This window comes from Myxine glutinosa, chromosome 2 (genome assembly GCF_964187855.1).
Source record: "Myxine glutinosa chromosome 2, kmMyxGlut1.1, whole genome shotgun sequence".
Taxonomy (NCBI): Eukaryota; Metazoa; Chordata; class Myxini; order Myxiniformes; family Myxinidae; genus Myxine; species Myxine glutinosa.
In genome coordinates, this window is record NC_136262.1 from 96090633 (window position 1) to 96109708 (window position 19076).

Below are 19076 nucleotides of genomic sequence, written 5' to 3' on the forward strand. Positions count from 1 at the left end.
CTTCCTCCATATCCAAAATGAGCCTTTCAAGGCAACCTGGGCCACCTTGTCACATATCCTCCTTCTTTCTGTCCCACACACTCCCAGCCTAGCAAGAAATGCAGAAAAGGAATTGCCAATATACCCTCTACACCCCACCTCAAATGGTTGACACGAAACGCGCCAACCCTTCTCCCGGCACTCTGCCTCCAGCTCACTGTACTTTCCTCTCTTCCTCTCGTGCACCTCCTCCATGTTCTCTTCCCAAGGTACCGACAACTCCCCTAAGATGACCTGTCTTGTTGCACTTGACCAAATGACAATGTCAGGCCGCAACCTTGTCACACAGATCTCCTCTGGGAATACCAATTGTGGCTTTAGGTCTGCCACCACCTGGCAATCACAAGCATCTGACAGCCCTCTTGCTTTCCACCTCCTCCTCCTCTTTCCACCTCTTTCCACTTGGCCCTCTTTGACAAACCACACCTCTCCCCCATCAGTCTCCTTCTCCACTCTTCTCTCTCTCGATCTCGATCTCAGCACCTCTTGTTGCACCATCTGCACCACCACCGCCAGCACCTGATCATGTCGCCACCTGTATCTTCCTGCTGCCAATGCTACTGAGCATGCATATATATATATATATATATTTACATATATATATATATATATGTGTGTACAGTGCATTCAGAAAGTATTCAGACCCCTTCACTTTTTTCACATTTTGTTATGTTGCAGCCTTATGCTGAAATCGTTTAAATTCATTTTTTCCCTCATCAATCTCCACTCAATACCCCATAAGGACAAAGAGAAAACAGGATTTTAGAAAGTTTTGCAAATTTATTAAAAAGAAAAAACTGAAATATCACATTGACATAAGTATTCATACCCTTTGCTATGACACTTGAAATTTAGCTCAGGTGCCTCCCATTTCTCTTGATCATCTTTGAGATGTTTATACACCTTGATTGGAGTCCACCTGTGGTAAATTCAATTGATTGGACATGATTTGGAAAAGCACACCTGACACCTGTCTATATAAGGTCTCACAGCTGACAATGAATATCAGAGCAAAAACCAAGCCATGTGGTCGAAGGAACTGCCTGCAGAGCTCAGAGACAGGATTGTGTCGAGGCACAGATCTGGGGAAGCGTACAAAAAAAAAATTCTGCTGCATTGAAGGTTCCCAAGAGCACAGTGCAACACTCCACCGATCTGGGCTTTATGGCAGAGTGGCCAGACGGAAGCCTCTCCTCAGTGAAAGACACATGAAAGCCCGCTTGGAGTTTGCAAAAAAGCACCTAAAGGACTCTCACTGTGAGAAACAAGATTCTGTGGGCTCCCCCCTCAGCCCTCTCACTCCCACAGATCTCCTGATTTCCGTGTTCTCTACTGTTGTGCTTATGTGCTTCCCGCTCTCTCCCCATCTTGTCTCCCCTCCCCTTATTATGTTTTATGTGTCCGTTTATGTATTTTGTGTTTAAATATGCTAGCTCTTACACGAGCCTCGATCTTGTGTACAATTTTTTTTTTTTTTTAATACCCCGTGTAGACGAAGGGAACAGCGGGGTTAAGCAATTGTTCCATGTCCATCCGTCAGTCTGTCCACAAAATCACTTTTGGATCGAGAAACAAATCATTTAAATCGAACGGTAAATTTGGAACACGAATCGGAAACCAAACCTGTCGTTTGACCATACTTCGTCTCTGAAGTCTGAATTCGCCCCGGTCGCGCATGCGCAGAGAGGAGTGAGATAATATTTTTACCCTGTCTGCCTACCTGGCAGTCAAACGAAATTTAAAATCATTCCAAACAGGAAACTTACTGTTTTTAAGGATGCTATAAAGGACACAAACAACCGGCACGAATAACTAATGTAATGTGTTCAATAAGGTGGTGTATAAAGTTGATGTGTAACTAAATTCTGGAATTTAGCGCTAGATTCTGCGCTAAATTCGCTAAAGCGCTAAATTCTGCGCTAAATTCTGCGCTAAATTCTGGAATCTTCTATTTCCGCAAGTTTTTATTTATTTATTTATCGGTGGCATCCTTCAGCTCAATGAGTGAATGTTTCCCTTCAGCCCCCTCCACAATGTACAAACTTCCAGTTGAACTTCCTGCTTTTCTCCTTTGGTGAAATTCTCTCTCCGACCTTCGAATTAATGATTTAAACAGCACCCCTGCCATTTATGGGCGCATACGACCAAAATAAAGATCGTTCTAATTTGACACTTCCGAGTTCCGGTCGCGATGAAGGGGAGGGGATTTCAAAGATAAACACTGTCGTGAAGAGGAAGATTGCGTCACGTGCCTGTAGTTCTGACACTCCTCCCCGTGTGATGACGCTTCAGTAAACACGCCCAAAGCGTCACGTGTTTTTTTTACGGGACCCTTTTTAACGAATCAGTGTATATCTGTTAGGTTTTTGTTTTTAATACGGATATTCGCTCTAAACAATGCTTAGAGCCATTAAATGTGAAGGACTACGGTAAAGGAAACCTCTTCATAGGACCACTGTGCAGGTGGGGGTCACTAGGCCAGGTGGAATTTTTTTTACCTGTACGGCTATACCTCCATGTTATTGTTAATATAACCAACGTTCAACAACGCCCCTCTCGCTGTTATTTAATTAATTTCTCTGTTATTTAATGAAATATTGCAGTCTGTATACGTTTCATTGGGACACCCTGTATATACACAGGTGGAAGAATAAAGGTATATTTATGAAGTTTATAATATGAAACGCAAACGATTTCATTTTAAAATTTAGCGAATTTACGATGTGATTAAAGTTTTGAACGGTCCAAAAGTGAATTCAGCGCAAACTAAGCTCGGGTTTGTAAGCAAAACGATACTAACTACTCTGGGAGAACCACGTGACAGGTACCTATTACAGCCGGTAGGTCGATCTCTATATCCTAATGTAGATGATATATTTGGGGCTGGTAGGATGGCTGATTGGCCTCCCTCCTCACCAATTATTCGACAGCTATAGCTACTGCTGGAAAGGCAATGGCAAACCACCTGGTGCTCCGTGAGGAGTACGGTACATCAGAGAGAGCGCGGTAAGATGAGATGATGTCGAATAAGATGAAGCGGCATCATTGATCTGTTGGGCTGAATGAGGAAGGAGAAAAGGGGGTGGAGCTTAGTCGGGCGAAAGCACGAGCTCATGCCACATCCTCTGACGTCATGTTCAGCTGATAGTAATGGATTCTCACACGGGTAGCGGTGTGTTTACCTCCCAGTCTGTTTGTGCTACTTGTGTTGTACGGCGTCCTTGTCCGTCAACAACGGTGGCTCTTTATGTGGCGCATGGCTTTGTCTTTGGTCGTGTTATGGCGGGAGATGAAGACATTTCTATTTTCTTCCTGCTCCCTGTGGCGGTTTATAACTTTTCAATGTAGATTGTTTGTGTGTGCGTTTTGTGTTTATGTATGTGTGTATATGCATGTAAGTTGCCTGCTATCCCCACACGTGGGTGGGCCTCAGGAGGTGGAACGGAGATGTCTACCTGGTCTCAAAGTTGTGTGTGTGTGTGTGTGTGTGTGTGTGTGTGTGTGTGTGTGTGTGTGTGTGTGTGTGTGTGTGTGTGTGTGTGTGTGTGTGTGTGTGTGTGTGTGTTTTGCTTGATCTATCTGTGTGTGTGTTTTGCTTGATCTATCTGTGTGTGTGTTTTGCTTGATCTATCTGTGTGTGTGTTTTGCTTGATCTATCTGTGTGTGTGTGTTGATTGATCTATCTGTGTGTGTGTGTTGATTGATCTATCTGTGTGTGTGTTTTGATTGATCTGTGTGTGTGTGTGTGTTGATTGATCTATCTGTGTGTGTGTGTTGATTGATCTATCTGTGTGTGTGTGTTGATTGATCTATCTATGTGTGTGTGTTGATTGATCTATCTATCTATGTGTGTGTGTTGATTGATCTATCTATCTATGTGTGTGTGTTGATTGATCTATCTATCTATGTGTGTGTGTTGATTGATTGATCTATGTGTTTTTGTGTGTGTTGATTGATCTATCTATCTATGTGTGTGTGTGTTGATTGATCTATCTATGTGTGTGTTTTGATTGATCTGTGTATGTGTGTTGATTGATCTATCTGTGTGTGTGTTGATTGATATGTGTGTTGATTGATCTATCTAGCCATCTATTTGTGTGTGTTGATTGATCTATGTGTGTGTGTGTTGATTGATCTTTGTGTGTGTGTGTGTGTGTTGATTGATCTTTGTGTGTGTGTGTGTTCAATGTGTGTGTGTGTGTGTGTGTTGATTGATCTATGTGTGTGTGTGTGTTGATTGGTGTGTGTGTGTGTGTGTGTGTGTGTGTGTGTGTGTGTGTGTGTGTGTGTGTGTGTGTGTGTGTGTGTGTGTTGATCTATCTATGTGTCTGTGTGTTGATTGATCTATCTATGTGTCTGTGTGTTGATTGATCTATCTATGTGTCTGTGTGTTGATTGATCTATCTATGTGTCTGTGTGTTGATTGATCTATCTATGTGTCTGTGTGTTGATTGATCTATCTATGTGTCTGTGTGTTGATTGATCTGTGTGTGTGTGTTGATTGATCTGTGTGTGTGTGTGTGTGTGTGTTGATTGATCTATCTATATATATATATATGTGTGTGTGTGTGTGTGTTGATTGATCTATCTATGTGTGTGTATGTGTGTTGATTGATCTATCTATGTGTGTGTGTGTTGATTGATCTATCTATCTATGTGTGTGTGTGTGTTGATTGATCTATCTGTGTGTGTGTGTGTGTGTGTTGATTGATCTATCTATCTATGTGTGTGTGTGTGTGTGTGTGTTGATTGATCTATCTATCTATGTGTGTGTGTGTGTTGATTGATCTATCTATGTGTGTGTGTGTGTGTTGATTGATCTATCTATCTATGTGTGTGTGTGTGTTGATTGATCTATCTATCTATCTATCTATGTGTGTGTGTGTGTTGATTGATCTATCTATCTGTGTGTGTGTGTGTGTGTGTGTGTGTGTGTGTGTGTGTGTGTGTGTGTGTGTGTGTGTGTGTGTGTGTGTGTGTGTGTGTGTGTGTGTGTGTGTGTGTGTGTGTGTGTGTGTGAGATATATATATATATTTGTATATACTATATATATATATTATCTTTCGAGTTGTTATTTTTATGTTCGATTAAGTCGCACTTTGTAAACCAGTTTCTCATGTTTTAGATGCTGGTGGGTCTGTGGTTTTTGATGGAGCGGCAAATCAAGAGAATTGTTCACTCCTGGATGGAAGTTCTCCCTCGATTAACTGCTGTGCAGACGAGAGCGAAATGCGAAACAAGTTGCGGTTTTTTTTCATGAACCCATGTGAAAAATTCCGAGTAAGAGGTCGGAAGCCGTGGAAACTTGGCGTCCAGATTCTCAAGATCATCATGGTGACCCTTCAGGTGTGCTTGTGTTGCATATAATGTGTGTAGTCATAGTCATGACAGCTTTGTGTGAATGCTCTTGTGATTATTGAAGAATCGAAAGTTTATTTTTTTTAAGTGAAAAGTCGAGGCTCATAGAAGGGATAGAACACGGTGGAGTGGGGGGACGAGGGGTGGGAAGGCCTAATGGTGATATAACGGACCATAGGTATGAATGGAGGATGAGTTACACAGGTGGTGAACAACCATCTTGAAGCTCTGGAGGGAGGAATGGCATTGAACAGATTGAGGAAGTTTGTTTCAAAGGTAAGAGAAAATAGGAACAATGGAACAACAAATGTGTTTGTGTGTTGTGTTCAACACGCACACTGACTCACTGGGACTGACACAATCTGTCAATTTCCCGACCCAGATTTCAGTCAACGGAGCATCTTCTCTTCTGGACTTGGTTATGACTAACTTCCCTGAAAATGTCTGCTGCTCTTCTTCTGCTCCAATCGGCTCTTCTGATCATGTGCTTGTTAAAGTGGACATCTCTCTGACCATTCTCAGAGAGCCTCCTCAGCGTCGACGAGTCTGGCATTTCACTCAGGCCAACTGGCACGGTCTTCAAGCAGCCATCAATCATCTGGACTGGTCTCCCATCTCTACTGCCTCTGACATAAATTCTTCCTGGGAATTCTTCCAAAGCAAACTGCTCTCTCTCATGCACAGATTTATCCCATCTCGTCTTCTGTTGTCATACCCTTCCTCCCGTCCATGGTACACGGAATCTTGTGGTGAGGCTATTGCCCAGAAACAACTTGCTTTCGTCTCCTGGAAAGCAAATCCAACGGAAGGAAATCTCATTTCCTTTCACAAAGCCCGAAACAAGTGTGTGTCCACCCTCAGGCGAGCCAGGAAACAATATCTCTCCGTTCTCAGGACCGAACTCTCTTATCTGTCTCCCTCTTCCAAATCCTGGTGGCATCTGGTCAAATCTGTTTCTGGTGTTTGTTCCCCCTCCATCCCCTCCCTCACCTCAAATGGCCACACGGCTGACTCCGCATGTGAAAAAGCTGAATGCCTCAACTCTGTGTTTGCCTCTAAATCTTGTGTCCCAAACCCATCCCTCTCTGTACCCACCGTACCCAGTCGTACCCAGCTGCTCCTGGACTCTGTGTCCTTTCCTCCTGACAAGGTGGAAAAGTTTCTGTCAACCCTCGACTCGGATTCTGCAACTGGACCTGACGGCATCAGCCCACGGGTCCTAAAATCATGTTCTTCTGCTCTTTCACTCCCTCTTTCTGTTCTCTTCACCCTCTCTTTTGCTCAAGGTCATCTGCCATCTGCTTGGAAATCTGCCAACATCACCGCTTTGCACAAAAAAGGTGCAAAAACAAATCCCAGCAAATAGAGACCAATCAGCCTTCTCCCAATTATCAGCAAAGTCATGGAATCCATCATTGCTTCAGATATGAAATCTTTCCTCTTCAATGGCTTGATCTCTGATCATCAATTTGGTTTCAGACCTGGACACTCTACTCTGGACATGCTGCTTCTGCTTTCTCAACAATGGATGGAGGTCCTCAATGCCAAACAGGAAATTAGAGCAGTCTCCCTTGACATATCACGTGCCTTCGATACGGTCTGGCACCCCGCTCTGCTCACCAAACTCTCCTCTTTTGGTATCCATGGAAATCTCCACGCATGGCTGGCGGACTTCCTCTCTAGTCGTAGTCAACGTGTGGCCCTGAATGGGTTTCTCTCATCTCCTCTTCCTGTTCAGGCTGGAGTTCCACAAGGCAGTGTTCTGGGCCCTGTGCTTTTTCTGGTCTTCATCAATGATCTCTCTGACTCTCTTGAAATTCCTCTGTATCTCTTTGCTGATGACTCTACTCTCTGTCGCTCCATTCTTCATCCCTCAGATCGGCAGTCTGCAGCCTCCTCACTCTCTGCAGACCTGGACAAAATCACAGACTGGGCAAACAAGTGGAACATGTCTTTCAATCCTGACAAATCTCACACTCTTACGATGTCTCTCCGAAAAGACCGACTGGACAACCCTCCCATCCACTTTCTGAATAATCCTCTCCAAGAAGTTCTGTCACTCAAGCTTTTGGGTCTCACTATCTGCCATGATCTTTCCTGGGAAAACCACATTTCAAATCTGGCCTCCAAAGCCAGTCGCCGACTGGGCATCCTCCGTCGTGAGAAGTCCTTCCTTGGCACACCTGAGCTCCTCACCACATACAAGGCTTTCATCCGCAGCTCAATGGAATACTGCTCTCCCCTCTCGGCTGGTGCTCCTGCCTCACACCTAGCTCGTCTTCACGCTGTCGAAACCAAAGCATTCAGAATCATTGGAATCTCCCGCGATGAAGCTAACTCGAAGGGCCTCTCACTCACTCACCGCAGGCAGGTTGGTGGTCTTTCCGTCTTCTACCGACTCCTCTGGCCTTGCCCCCCCCCCCCCCCAGCTCTCTCTGGGCTCTGTCCCGCAAATATTCCTACAGGTCACACAAGATCTGCCTGCAACCCTCTTATGGTCAAACTGCCAAAATCAAGACTCTCTGCTCACCTTCACTCTTTCATTCCTCTTTTCTCCCGCCTCTGGAACAAACTCCCTCACTCTCTTCAATCCCACTCCATCCTCCAGGTCTTTAAAACAGCTGTTCACCACCATCTCTTATCTTCCCCCATCCAAAACCTTGATCTTTTCTACCCCTGCTAATTTCACCCCAATTCCACTTTTTTGAAATACCAACTTCTGTCCTGGAAGTCCTTGGTGTCCTTGTGTTTTATACTTCTCCCTCCCCCCCCCCCCCCCCCCCACGCCTCCTCCCCCCAAGCCCTCTCCCTTCCACACATCTCCCTGCTCTCAAATGTTGTGTTTGTGTGCTTCCCCTTCTCTCCCCTTCTCTCCCCATCTTGTTTTCCACTCCCTCTTTTTATATATTTTGTTTGTCTGGTTGATTTGTTTGTGAAGTAAATGTTAGCTCTTTCACGAGCCTCGATTCAGTATACAAAAAAAAAAAAAAAAAAAAAAAAAGGAAGTTAGCGGTGAACCTGCATTTTGATAGTTTCACGAGAAGTGGGGTACTGGCAGATCAGGTGTGGCATTCAGAAACGTAGGCGTTGAGGTGGGCAGTGTTATGAACTTGACTGTTGATTCGGAGAACTCAAGGGTAAGAGCAGCGTAGTGCTATGTCGTTTTCTGCATGATATTGTCTCGACAAGCAGGTTTTTATTGTACAATTGTTTTGTTTTGTTTTTTTTTTTTTTTTTTTTTTTTTTATACACTTTTTGGACAAAAAAAAAACTTTAAAATATTTTTGCTATTACTCTTCTTGTCCGCAATACATGTCTCTGGTAGTTAGAGATGGGCACAATCTCAAAGGCAACTACATTACAAAAAAAAATAATTAATTGAATGACTAATTTTACTCGTGGGAATGTATTTGTACTTCAAACATTTCTAATCTTGGGATGGGTGTGGGGTGGGAGGAAATAACACAAATACCGTATTTCTAATTGCATGCAAATATTCTATACCATATATGGTTCTCCTGGTCACGTCAATAAGCAGGTTCTTCTGAGACAATGGTCTATGACTCTATGTCATCAATTAATCCCTTCACACAGATTATGACAGTCAGGATTTTAAACTATGGGATAGTATGCTTACAATGTATACAAATAAGTCTGCTTTTGAGCCCTAATCTCCTTGTTCGAGTACGGCCCATAATACCCCTTCACTGCCCTTCCCATGACCTTCCACACACTCTGCCATCCTTTCTCTTCCCTCTTATCCTTCCCTTCGCTTTTTCAATTCAGCCACCTATAACATAACATACAAGCCTGGTGTTGGCTTAGCGGTTAGGGTGCCGGCTTTGGATCCTAGGATCCTGGGTTCGAATCCCGGTCGATCGCTGAATTAACGCCAGGGGGGTTGACTCAGTCTGTCATCCTTTCGAGGTCAGCAAATTTGAGTACCAGCTTGCTGGGATGAATGATCACGGTGTGTACCCCAATTTAGAATAGGTACACCGTATCCCTGCGCATCGTAAGAGCGTGACCAAGGGTTGGCGCCAGGAAGGGCATCCGGCCATAAAACATTGCCTCAAACAGGGAACCATGATTGTCATGGGGCCCGCAAGGCTAACCCCCGCTCTAGCGGGGAAAATGGCCTTAAAACGATCATTCATTCATATTCATATTCCACCTATAACATATTGTTGCGAGAATGCCTTGTAGGGGTTAACTTTGCATCGTACAGCGATAGTTATTTCCTATAATGCATGTATTAGCATTAGCATGATGTAATTTCATTGTAACTAGGATATGTGTTGTTATATGTACAGCGAATCTGCTGTCAACCTTACCCACATGTGTCTAAAACCACTTTCTGTTGACACATTTTTTCATGTTTTAGTCTTGTATAATGTCTTTTTTTTCTTTTCTTTTTTTGTACTGTGAAGTCACCCGACTGGCCGGCCGTCTGCACTAGTAGACGTAGGAAAGAAAGCCTAGGTAATTAAGAAATACCGTAGGAAAGTATGCCATACAAAATCGGTGATAGGTCAGGGGGATGCCCCACCCACGAGCTGGGCCTCAAGCCAATGGCAGCGGAGCAGGGTGGGGCTAGTGCCATCACTACTGCGGATAGGGGCAAAAAAAACAATAAAATGGCAGTGCGAAATGTGGGGGAGGAGATGCACAGAGACTTCTGGGGTTTTCTCCGCAGCACGTCACACATCAGGCTGAAGCTTCCTGACATGCTCCACCGGAAGCCGTGTACCACCTCCCCCCTTGTGCCCGCTCCGTGCTTACGGCACAAACTGTTTCCCACAAGGCCTTGGGACTCACTGAGGACTCACTGGGGACTCACTTGGGACTCAGCACTTGCGACTCACTATGTCTTGCCAGATGCAGCCCCAGTATTTCAGTCTCGTCAATTTATTCTGGTCTTTATTCCTGTGGGAATGGGGTCCGTTAAGTGCCTAGGTAATTAAGAATCTACCGATTGTTCAGTCACTCGAGGTCACATACGGGTTTTGTTGTTGGCCAGATGGTACTGCTTCTATTTGTATTCCCACCCATTTTGTTTAATACATGTTCCAAATCCACTTGGTCTGTGAGTGATTTGAGTGTCCTGACCACGAGTATATGAGCTAGTAAAGGACAGATTGGGTTCGGGCGATTTAATACCCAGCACGACCCGTATCCGGCGCTGTATCTGCTCGTACCGCAATTTGGTTGCCAGCCATGAGGGAGTACCAGCACGTCGCTTAGCCAGCTCAAACATTGTACTGAAGTACTGTAGCATGGCAAACAGGCCTGTGACCCTGCTTGGAGCATGTGGACCGGCATGACGACTTTGATGGTGGTTTGTCAGGATTCAGACCAGGCAACCGGGTGACCCCAACAACTGTAACAATATAAAGGATTAAATATGGAACATGCAGTCGTGGCCAAAAATATTGGCACCCTTGCACTTTTTTCAAATAACTCACAATTTTCTCCAAAAATAAGTTGAAATTGACAAAAGTATTTGGTCTCCACAATTATTTATTTCACTGTTGACATTACAGATCCTTTGTTTTTGATTCAGAACTTAATATATCCTTTCAAATCAGAAATAAAATGAAATGTCATTGACATAATTATTGACACCCTAGACTTAATATTTGGACAAAATAGCTTCTTTACTGCAGTCAAGAGCTTCCTACACCTCTCTGCTGGCAGTTTGGCCCACTCTTCTTGTGCAAACTGCTCCAGTTCTCCCAGATTTGAAAGGTGCCTTCTCCCAACTGCTGTTTTCAGATCTTCCCACAAATGTTCAATGAGATTTAGATCTGGACTTATTGCTTGCCACTTGTGGAACAGTCCAGCGTTCTATCTTGAACCATTCCTGGGTGCTTTTTGAAATGTGTTTGGGGTCAGTGTCCTGCTGCAAGATCCATGACCTTGACAGAGAACCAGCCTTCTAACACTTCATTGAACATTACATTATGCTCCAAAATGCTATGGTAATCTCCTGATTTCAAGATGCCATGCATACATTCAAGGTACTCGGTGCCAGAGGCAGCACAGCAACCCCAAAACATCACTGAACCTCCTCCATGTTTGATTGTAAGGAAGGTGTTCTTTTCTTTGAAGGCTTCGTTTTGTTTTCTGTAAACATAGAGATGATGTGCTTTTCTAAAAAGCTCTAATTTGGTCTAATCTGTCTACAGGACATTCTCCCAGAAGGATTTTCGCTTGTTCAGGTGTGTGTTGGAAAACTCTAGTCGGGCTTTCTCAGCAGTGAGGTCCTCCTGGGTCTCCTACCATAGAATCCCCTTTCATTGAGTTGCCGATGGATGGTGCGAGTTGAAACTGTCGTACCTTGTGTCTGAAGGTCAGCTTGAATCTGTTTGGCAGTTGATCAAGGTGCTTTCTCCACCATTCGAACAATGCTTCGCTGCAATCTTCGATCAAGTTTTCTCTTTCCACCATGTCCTGGGAGGTTGGCTACAGTGCCATGGGCCTTCATCTTCCAGATAACATTGTGTACTGTGGACACAGGGACATAAAGGTCTCTGGAGATGGACTTGTAGCCTTGAGATTGTCCATGCTTGGCTACAATCTTGTGTCTGACCTCAGACAATTCCCTGGTTTTCTTTCTTTTCTCCATGCTCATTGCTGACTCCATGTTCATTCTCCATGCTGACTGGTTGACACACAGTGACACAAAACAGCAGAATGACTCCTTTTCTCTATTCAAACTGGCTACACCCCTCCCCCTCCCCCTCTCACTCTTCCTCCTCCTCAAAGCATCCTCCCCGCTTCTTTCCCCTTCCAACTTTCACCTTCATCTCCCCCAACCTTCTGCCTCGCTCTTCCCCCTCCTCAAATAACACCTCACTGTGCCTCACCCAATCACCATCAAACCTTTTGTCTGCCCCATTCTTCCCTTTCTCCAAGCTATTCTGAAATCTCTGACACACCTTCAACAGCTCTCTCGACCTCTTCCTCCTCTTCCACATCTTACCCTACCCCTCCCCCCCCCCCCCCCGTTCTGTATCCGATGCTCCCCCTTCCTCTTCATTAACGGTATGGACCTCAAACATCCGGGGCCTTCGCTCAAACTTGACTGATCTCTCCATTCACGTTGCTTCTGACAAACCAGACGTGATCTGCTTAACAGAAACTTTCCTCCTTCATGATGTCTCTGATTCCTTGGTATCTCTCCCAGGTTACTCCCTCCTCCGGTATGATAGACCTGAGCCTCGTCCTGGAGGTGGGGTTGCTATCTTTATAAAAAAAACTCTCTTCCTCACTCGCCCTGCACTGCCCTCTCTCCACCTCACCCCCAGGAATACCTTTGGCTACGGCTTCCCCTTCGCTCCCACCTTTTGTTGATATGTGTGTTGTACCGTCCACCAAACAGTGATGACTCCATCTACATCTCGCTGTCTGGTAATATAGACCAACTTCTATCTACCCATCCCAACTCTCTCTTCCTCATATGTGGTGATTTCAATTGTCATCATGCCAGTTGGCTGGGTGTGGGTACCTCTCTCACCAGCCATGGCTCTTCAGCAAAGGACTTCTGCGACTCACAATCTGTCAATTTCCCGACCCGGATCTCAGTCAATGGAGCATCTTCTCTTCTGGACTTGGTTATGACTAACTTCCCTGAAAATGTCTGCTGCTCTTCTTCTGCTCCAATCGGCTCATCTGATCATGTGCTTGTTAAAGTGGACATCTCTCTGACCATTCTCAGAGAGCCTCCTCAGCGTCGACGAGTCTGGCATTTCATTCAGGCCAACTGGCACGGTCTTCAAGCAGCCATCAATCATCTGGACTGGTCTCCCATCTCTACCGCCTCTGACATCAACTCATCCTGGGAATTCTTCCAAAGTAAATAGTTCTCTCATGCACAGATTTATCCCATCTCATCTTCAGTTGTCATACTGAGATTTGTTGATTTGTAATACTCAGTTCCAGAAAGAGGATAATAAGCTTGTTACATACATGTCAGGTGGGTCGACGACAACCGTTGACTACCTGATGGTGCATAGGCGAGATAGGGGGCACCTCCGGGACACAAAGGTGATCCCGGGGGAGGAGGCTGTTTCACAGCACCACTTGGTTGTCTGCGACATAAGGGTGAGAGGTGCGAGGAGAGCTCGGCGGGTGAAGTACCAACCGAGAATGAAGGTGTGGAGGTTGAAAGAGGTGACAGTAAGGGAGGCATTAAAAGAGAGGCTGAGTAGGGTAGAGGATGATGTGGTTGAGCTTGAATGTGGTTGGATGTCAATGAAAGCTAGTCTGTTGGGAGCTGTTGGTGAGGTATGTGGATGGACAAAAGGACCACCGAGGCACTCGGAAACATGGTGGTGGGATGATGAAGTTGGAAAGAGGATTGACGAGAAGAGGAAGAAGTTCAAGGAGTGGCAGAAGGCGAAGGGTACGGGAGCAGAAACAGCAGAGCATGAAAGTTATAAGGCAGCCAAGAAGGCTGCAAAGAAAGAGGTAGCAAAGGCGCAGGAGGCATGTAGGAAAATGTTCGGAGAATGCTTGGATTCGGAAGAGGGTCAGAGAGCAGTATTCAGGATTGCAAAGCAGATAGCGAAAGAGAGGTGTGATGTGATGGGGGTGAGTTGCTTGAAGGATGAAGTGGGACAAATCGTTGTGGACCCAGATGGCATTAAAGGAAGATGGAAAAGATATATGGAAATGCTGTTGAATACAGAGAATGAATGGGATGACAACATGGAGAGTAACCCAGTTTTAGGACCGGCAGATAAGATAACTGAGAAGGAAGTTGAGGAAGCGACAAAAGCAATGAAGAGTAGAAAAGCGGGGGGGGGGGGGGGGGGGGGCGACGGGAGTTGTGGGAGATATGTTGAAGGCAGCAGGAAGTTGGGGTGTGAAGAGAATGACAGAGATCTGTAATCTGGTGGTGAAAGAAAGCCGCATTCCAGTGGATTGGGAACTGAGTACCCTCGTCCCTCTATACAAGGGGAAAGGTGACCCTCTAGAGTGTGGCTCATACCGAGCGATAAAGTTATTGGAGCATGGAATGAAGGTATTGGAAAGGGTGTTGGAGAGGAGGATATGGAAGAAAGTGAAGATCGACGAAATGCAGTTTGGATTTATGCCAGGAAGAGGAACGACAGACACGCTTTTTATTGTGAGGCAGTTGCAGGAGAAGTACATGGAGAAGAGGAAGAAGTTGTTTCTTGGGTTTGTTGATCTGGAGAAAGCATTCGATAGGGTTCCATGCGAAGTATTGACATGGGCAATGAGGAAGTTAGGAGTGGAGGAATGGTTGATCAGAGTAGTGATGGCAATGTACAAAAGAGCGCGCACAGCTGCAAGGACGAAGGACGGGAACAGTGGTGAGTTTGAGGTGAAGGTGGGAGTGCATCAGGGGTCGGTACTAAGTCCACTACTATTTGTAGCTGTGATGGATGTGCTGGCTCAGAATGTAAAGGAGGGTTTACCGTGGGAGTTGTTGTATGCAGATGATCTGGTGTTGATTGTGGAAAGTATGGATGGACTGAAGGAAAAGATGAACAAGTGGAAGGAAATTTATGGAGACAAAAGGTCTGAAGGTGAATATAGGAAAGACGAAGGTGATGGCAAGTGGTAAAGCATGTGGTGAGGTGGAAAGAACTAGGAAGTGGCCATGTGCTGTGTGCAGGAAGGGTGTCGGAGTGAACTCGATTCAATCGACAATGTGCGCTGAGTGGGTTCATCAAAAATGGTGTGGTCTGAGAGGGTCATTAACCAGTGTGGCAGCTGCATTCAAATGTAAGGTGTGCACAGAGGGAGCTGCAGATGGAGGAAATGTTGAGTTGGATCTTGGAGACGTCGTGAAGCTGGAAGGTGTGAAAACATTTTGCTACCTCGGAGACATGCTGAATGGAGAAGGTGGATCAGACTCAGCAACGGTTGCTAAAGTGAGATGTGCATGGAAGAAGTTTCGGGAACTGAGTGGCGTGCTGACGAGGAGGGGAGTGTCGTTGAAGCTGAAGGGAAAGGTGTATGCTGCATGTGTGAGAAGTGTTATGATTTATGGGAGCGAGACATGGGTAATGAATGTCGAGCAGCAACGAAGGCTGGAAAGGGTGGAAATGCGAATGGTTCGGTGGATGTGCGGAGTATCGTTGAGAGAGAGAAAGACAAATGATGAATTGCGAAAGATGATGGGAATAGAGCCTGTGATTGATGCTGTGAAGAGGAACAGGTGGAGATGGTTTGGTCATGTGTTGAGGAAGGATGAAAGTGACTGGTTGAGAAGAGTGATGGACGTGAATGTAGAAGGAAGTAGAGGACGGGGAAGACCGAGAAAGACTTGGCTAAAGATGGTGGAAGAAGAAATGCGGGCAAGGGGGTTAACAAGGAGAGATGCAGAAAATAGGGCAAAATGGAGAAGTTTGTCATGGGGACCGCAAGGCTAACCCCCGCTCTAGCAGGGAAAATGGCCTTAAAATGCATGTTGTGTTGTTGTTGATACCAAAAGATTTTTTTAATTTCAACAATTTTCTGGAAGTAAAAGTGCAAGGGTGCCAATATTTTTGGCCACGACTAGAATGTGGGAACATTAACTGGCAAAGGCGATGAAAAGGAGAATGCAAGTTTTATGTGTATATGGTACTGGATAAAGTGGAAGTGAATTGGGAGGATTCCTATTTTTAACGCACAGGTTGTAAACCTGGTGCGTTATAGCGTTTGCCTGGGAATTTCGGGCGCTCAAAAGTGAAGCTAGTTTCTGTCACCCATTTCTGTCGCTCATTTCTGTCGCTCATTTCTGTCGCTCAGATGTGTAAACATGACGTCATCAAATCTATATTTATAGGATAGGTTATAGGAGATATATATGTTATAGGATAGGAATATAGGACCCAAATGACCCAGAGGACCCAAATGACCCAGAGGACCCAAATGACCCAGAGGACCCAAATGACCCAGAGGACCCAAATGACCCAAATGACCCAGAGGACCCAAATGACCCAGAGGACCCAAATGACCCAGAGGACCCAAATGACCCAGAGGACCCAAATGACCCAGAGGACCCAAATGACCCAGAGGACCCAAATGACCCAGAGGACCAAAATGACCCAAATGACCCAGAGGACCCAAATGACCCAGAGGACCCAAATGACCCAGAGGACCCAAATGACCCAGAGGACCCAAATGACCCAGAGGACCCAAATGACCCAGAGGACCCAAATGACCCAGAGGACCCAAATGACCCAGAGGACCCAAATGACCCAGAGGACCCAAATGACCCAGAGGACCCAAATGACCCAGAGGACCCAAATGACCCAGAGGACCCAAATGACCCAAATGACCCAGAGGACCCAGAGGACCCAAATGACCCAGAGGACCCAAATGACCCAGAGGACCCAAATGACCCAGAGGACCCAAATGACCCAGAGGACCCAAATGACCCAGAGGACCCAAATGACCCAGAGGACCCAAATGACCCAGAGGACCCAAATGACCCAGAGGACCCAAATGACCCAGAGGACCCAAATGACCCAGAGGACCCAAATGACCCAGAGGACCCAAATGACCCAGAGGACCCAAATGACCCAGAGGACCCAAATGACCCAAATGACCCAGAGGACCCAAATGACCCAGAGGACCCAAATGACCCAGAGGACCCAAATGACCCAGAGGACCCAAATGACCCAGAGGACCCAAATGACCCAGAGGACCCAAATGACCCAGAGGACCCAAATGACCCAGAGGACCCAAATGACCCAGAGGACCCAAATGACCCAGAGGACCCAAATGACCCAGAGGACCCAGAGGACCCAAATGACCCAGAGGACCCAAATGACCCAGAGGACCCAAATGACCCAGAGGACCCAGATGACCCAGATGACCCAGATGACCCAGAGGACCCAAATGACCCAGAGGACCCAAATGACCCAGAGGACCCAAATGACCCAGAGGACCCAAATGACCCAGAGGACCCAGAGGACCCAAATGACCCAGAGGACCCAAATGACCCAGAGGACCCAAATGACCCAGAGGACCCAAATGACCCAGAGGACCCAAATGACCCAGAGGACCCAAATGACCCAAATGACCCAGAGGACCCAAATGACCCAGAGGACCCAAATGACCCAGAGGACCCAAATGACCCAGAGGACCCAAATGACCCAGAGGACCCAAATGACCCAGAGGACCCAAATGACCCAGAGGACCCAAATGACCCAGAGGACCCAGAGGACCCAAATGACCCAGAGGACCCAAATGACCCAGAGGACCCAAATGACCCAAATGACCCAGAGGACCCAAATGACCCAAATGACCCAAATGACCCAGAGGACCCAAATGACCCAGAGGACCCAGAGGACCCAAATGACCCAGAGGACCCAAATGACCCAGAGGACCCAGAGGACCCAGAGGACCCAGAGGACCCAGAGGACCCAGAGGACCCAGAGGACCCAGAGGACCCAAATGACCCAGAGGACCCAAATGACCCAGAGGACCCAGAGGACCCAAATGACCCAGAGGACCCAAATGACCCAGAGGACCCAAAGGACCCAAATGACCCAGAGGACCCAAATGACCCAGAGGACCCAAATGACCCAGAGGACCCAAATGACCCAGAGGACCCAAATTCTATGTATGTTTCTATGATGATGTATGTTTTGGTGAAAGTACATAATGTGAATACTAGTAGCAATTTTACAAAAACCATGGCATAATTTCAAATCTTGACCCGAGATGATAATTATGCTACATCATAATTTCCATGTGCCAACCTGGGCGGAATCCAAGTGGATTCACTTGTTATTTTTGGGTATCATAAATGGATACTGGATAGTGTCAAATTAAAATCTCGTGTTTAGTCTGCTTTTTATTAGCAGTAGCAATAGATGAAATGGAGTTGGAGTAATTTGTGGATGATTTGAAAGAGGAAGTAGTATAAGTTGAAAGAATAAGCAACAGCTTCCATATTTTATCGGCTATGCCCTCTCTCAATTACCTCTGTTTTAGCTCGGGTGTTTGAGAGTTTTCTTGCTGACTGGTTGATGGTCGATTTTAAACCTCATATTGATCCTGCACAGTATGGAAACATGAAAGGAAGTTCTATCAACAACTATTTAGTCGATTATGCTGGATGTTATACATCGAAATTTTGAGCAACTCGGTCTTTATGCGAATATCTGCACTTTCGACTTTACCAAGGCCTTCGACCTGGTCAACCACTCAAAGGTCATCGAAAAGCTCATTCAGTTTGGGGTTGATGCTTCCATCCTACCTGCAGTGTGCAGTTTCCTTTCCGATCGTTCCCAGGTGGTTTGTTATCAAGGGAAGACATCGAATCCTTTGTGTCTCTCCTGCGGAGTTCCACAAGGGACGAAACTAGGACCAATTTTGTTCCTTGTTCTGGTGAATGACGCAGCTATAACAGAATATCGTTGGAAACATGTCCATGATTTGAGCCTGGTGGAGGTTGAAGTGTTGAACAGAACTCAGCAAAGTTTGATCCAAGCCCATATTGATGCACTTGGTGATTGGTGTTGCCTTAACGATGTTAGGCTGAAGCAGGAGAAATGTAAGATTATGCAACTATCTTTTCTTCAGAATGTCCCACCCCCAATTAAACATCGTCATTGATAACATCCCTCTGCAAAGAGTTCAATCGCTCACTCTCCTTGGTGTTATAATCCAATCTGATCTGAAGTGGAATAGTCAAATCCAGCAGATG

At 45.8% G+C, this 19076-nt stretch overlaps 1 protein-coding gene across 4 annotated transcripts in view; it reads left to right on the plus strand.

Moving 5' to 3' along the window:
* The first annotated feature begins 2350 nt into the window (after positions 1 to 2350).
* The window catches only part of LOC137421555 (mucolipin-3-like), a 64220-nt gene continuing 47494 nt past the window's right edge, over positions 2351 to 19076 (plus strand). Inside the window, exons 1-2 of one of the 4 annotated variants that reach the window (XM_068107731.2) lie at positions 2351 to 2502; positions 5166 to 5386. In XM_068107731.2, the coding sequence (XP_067963832.1) occupies positions 5270 to 5386 (117 nt within the window). In that variant the 5' untranslated portion in view covers positions 2351 to 2502; positions 5166 to 5269. Of the gene's footprint in view, positions 2503 to 3157; positions 3212 to 3248; positions 3384 to 5165; positions 5387 to 19076 lie in introns of those variants that run through there. The other 3 variants (XM_068107728.2, XM_068107730.2, XM_068107727.2) reach the window with 3 other exon arrangements.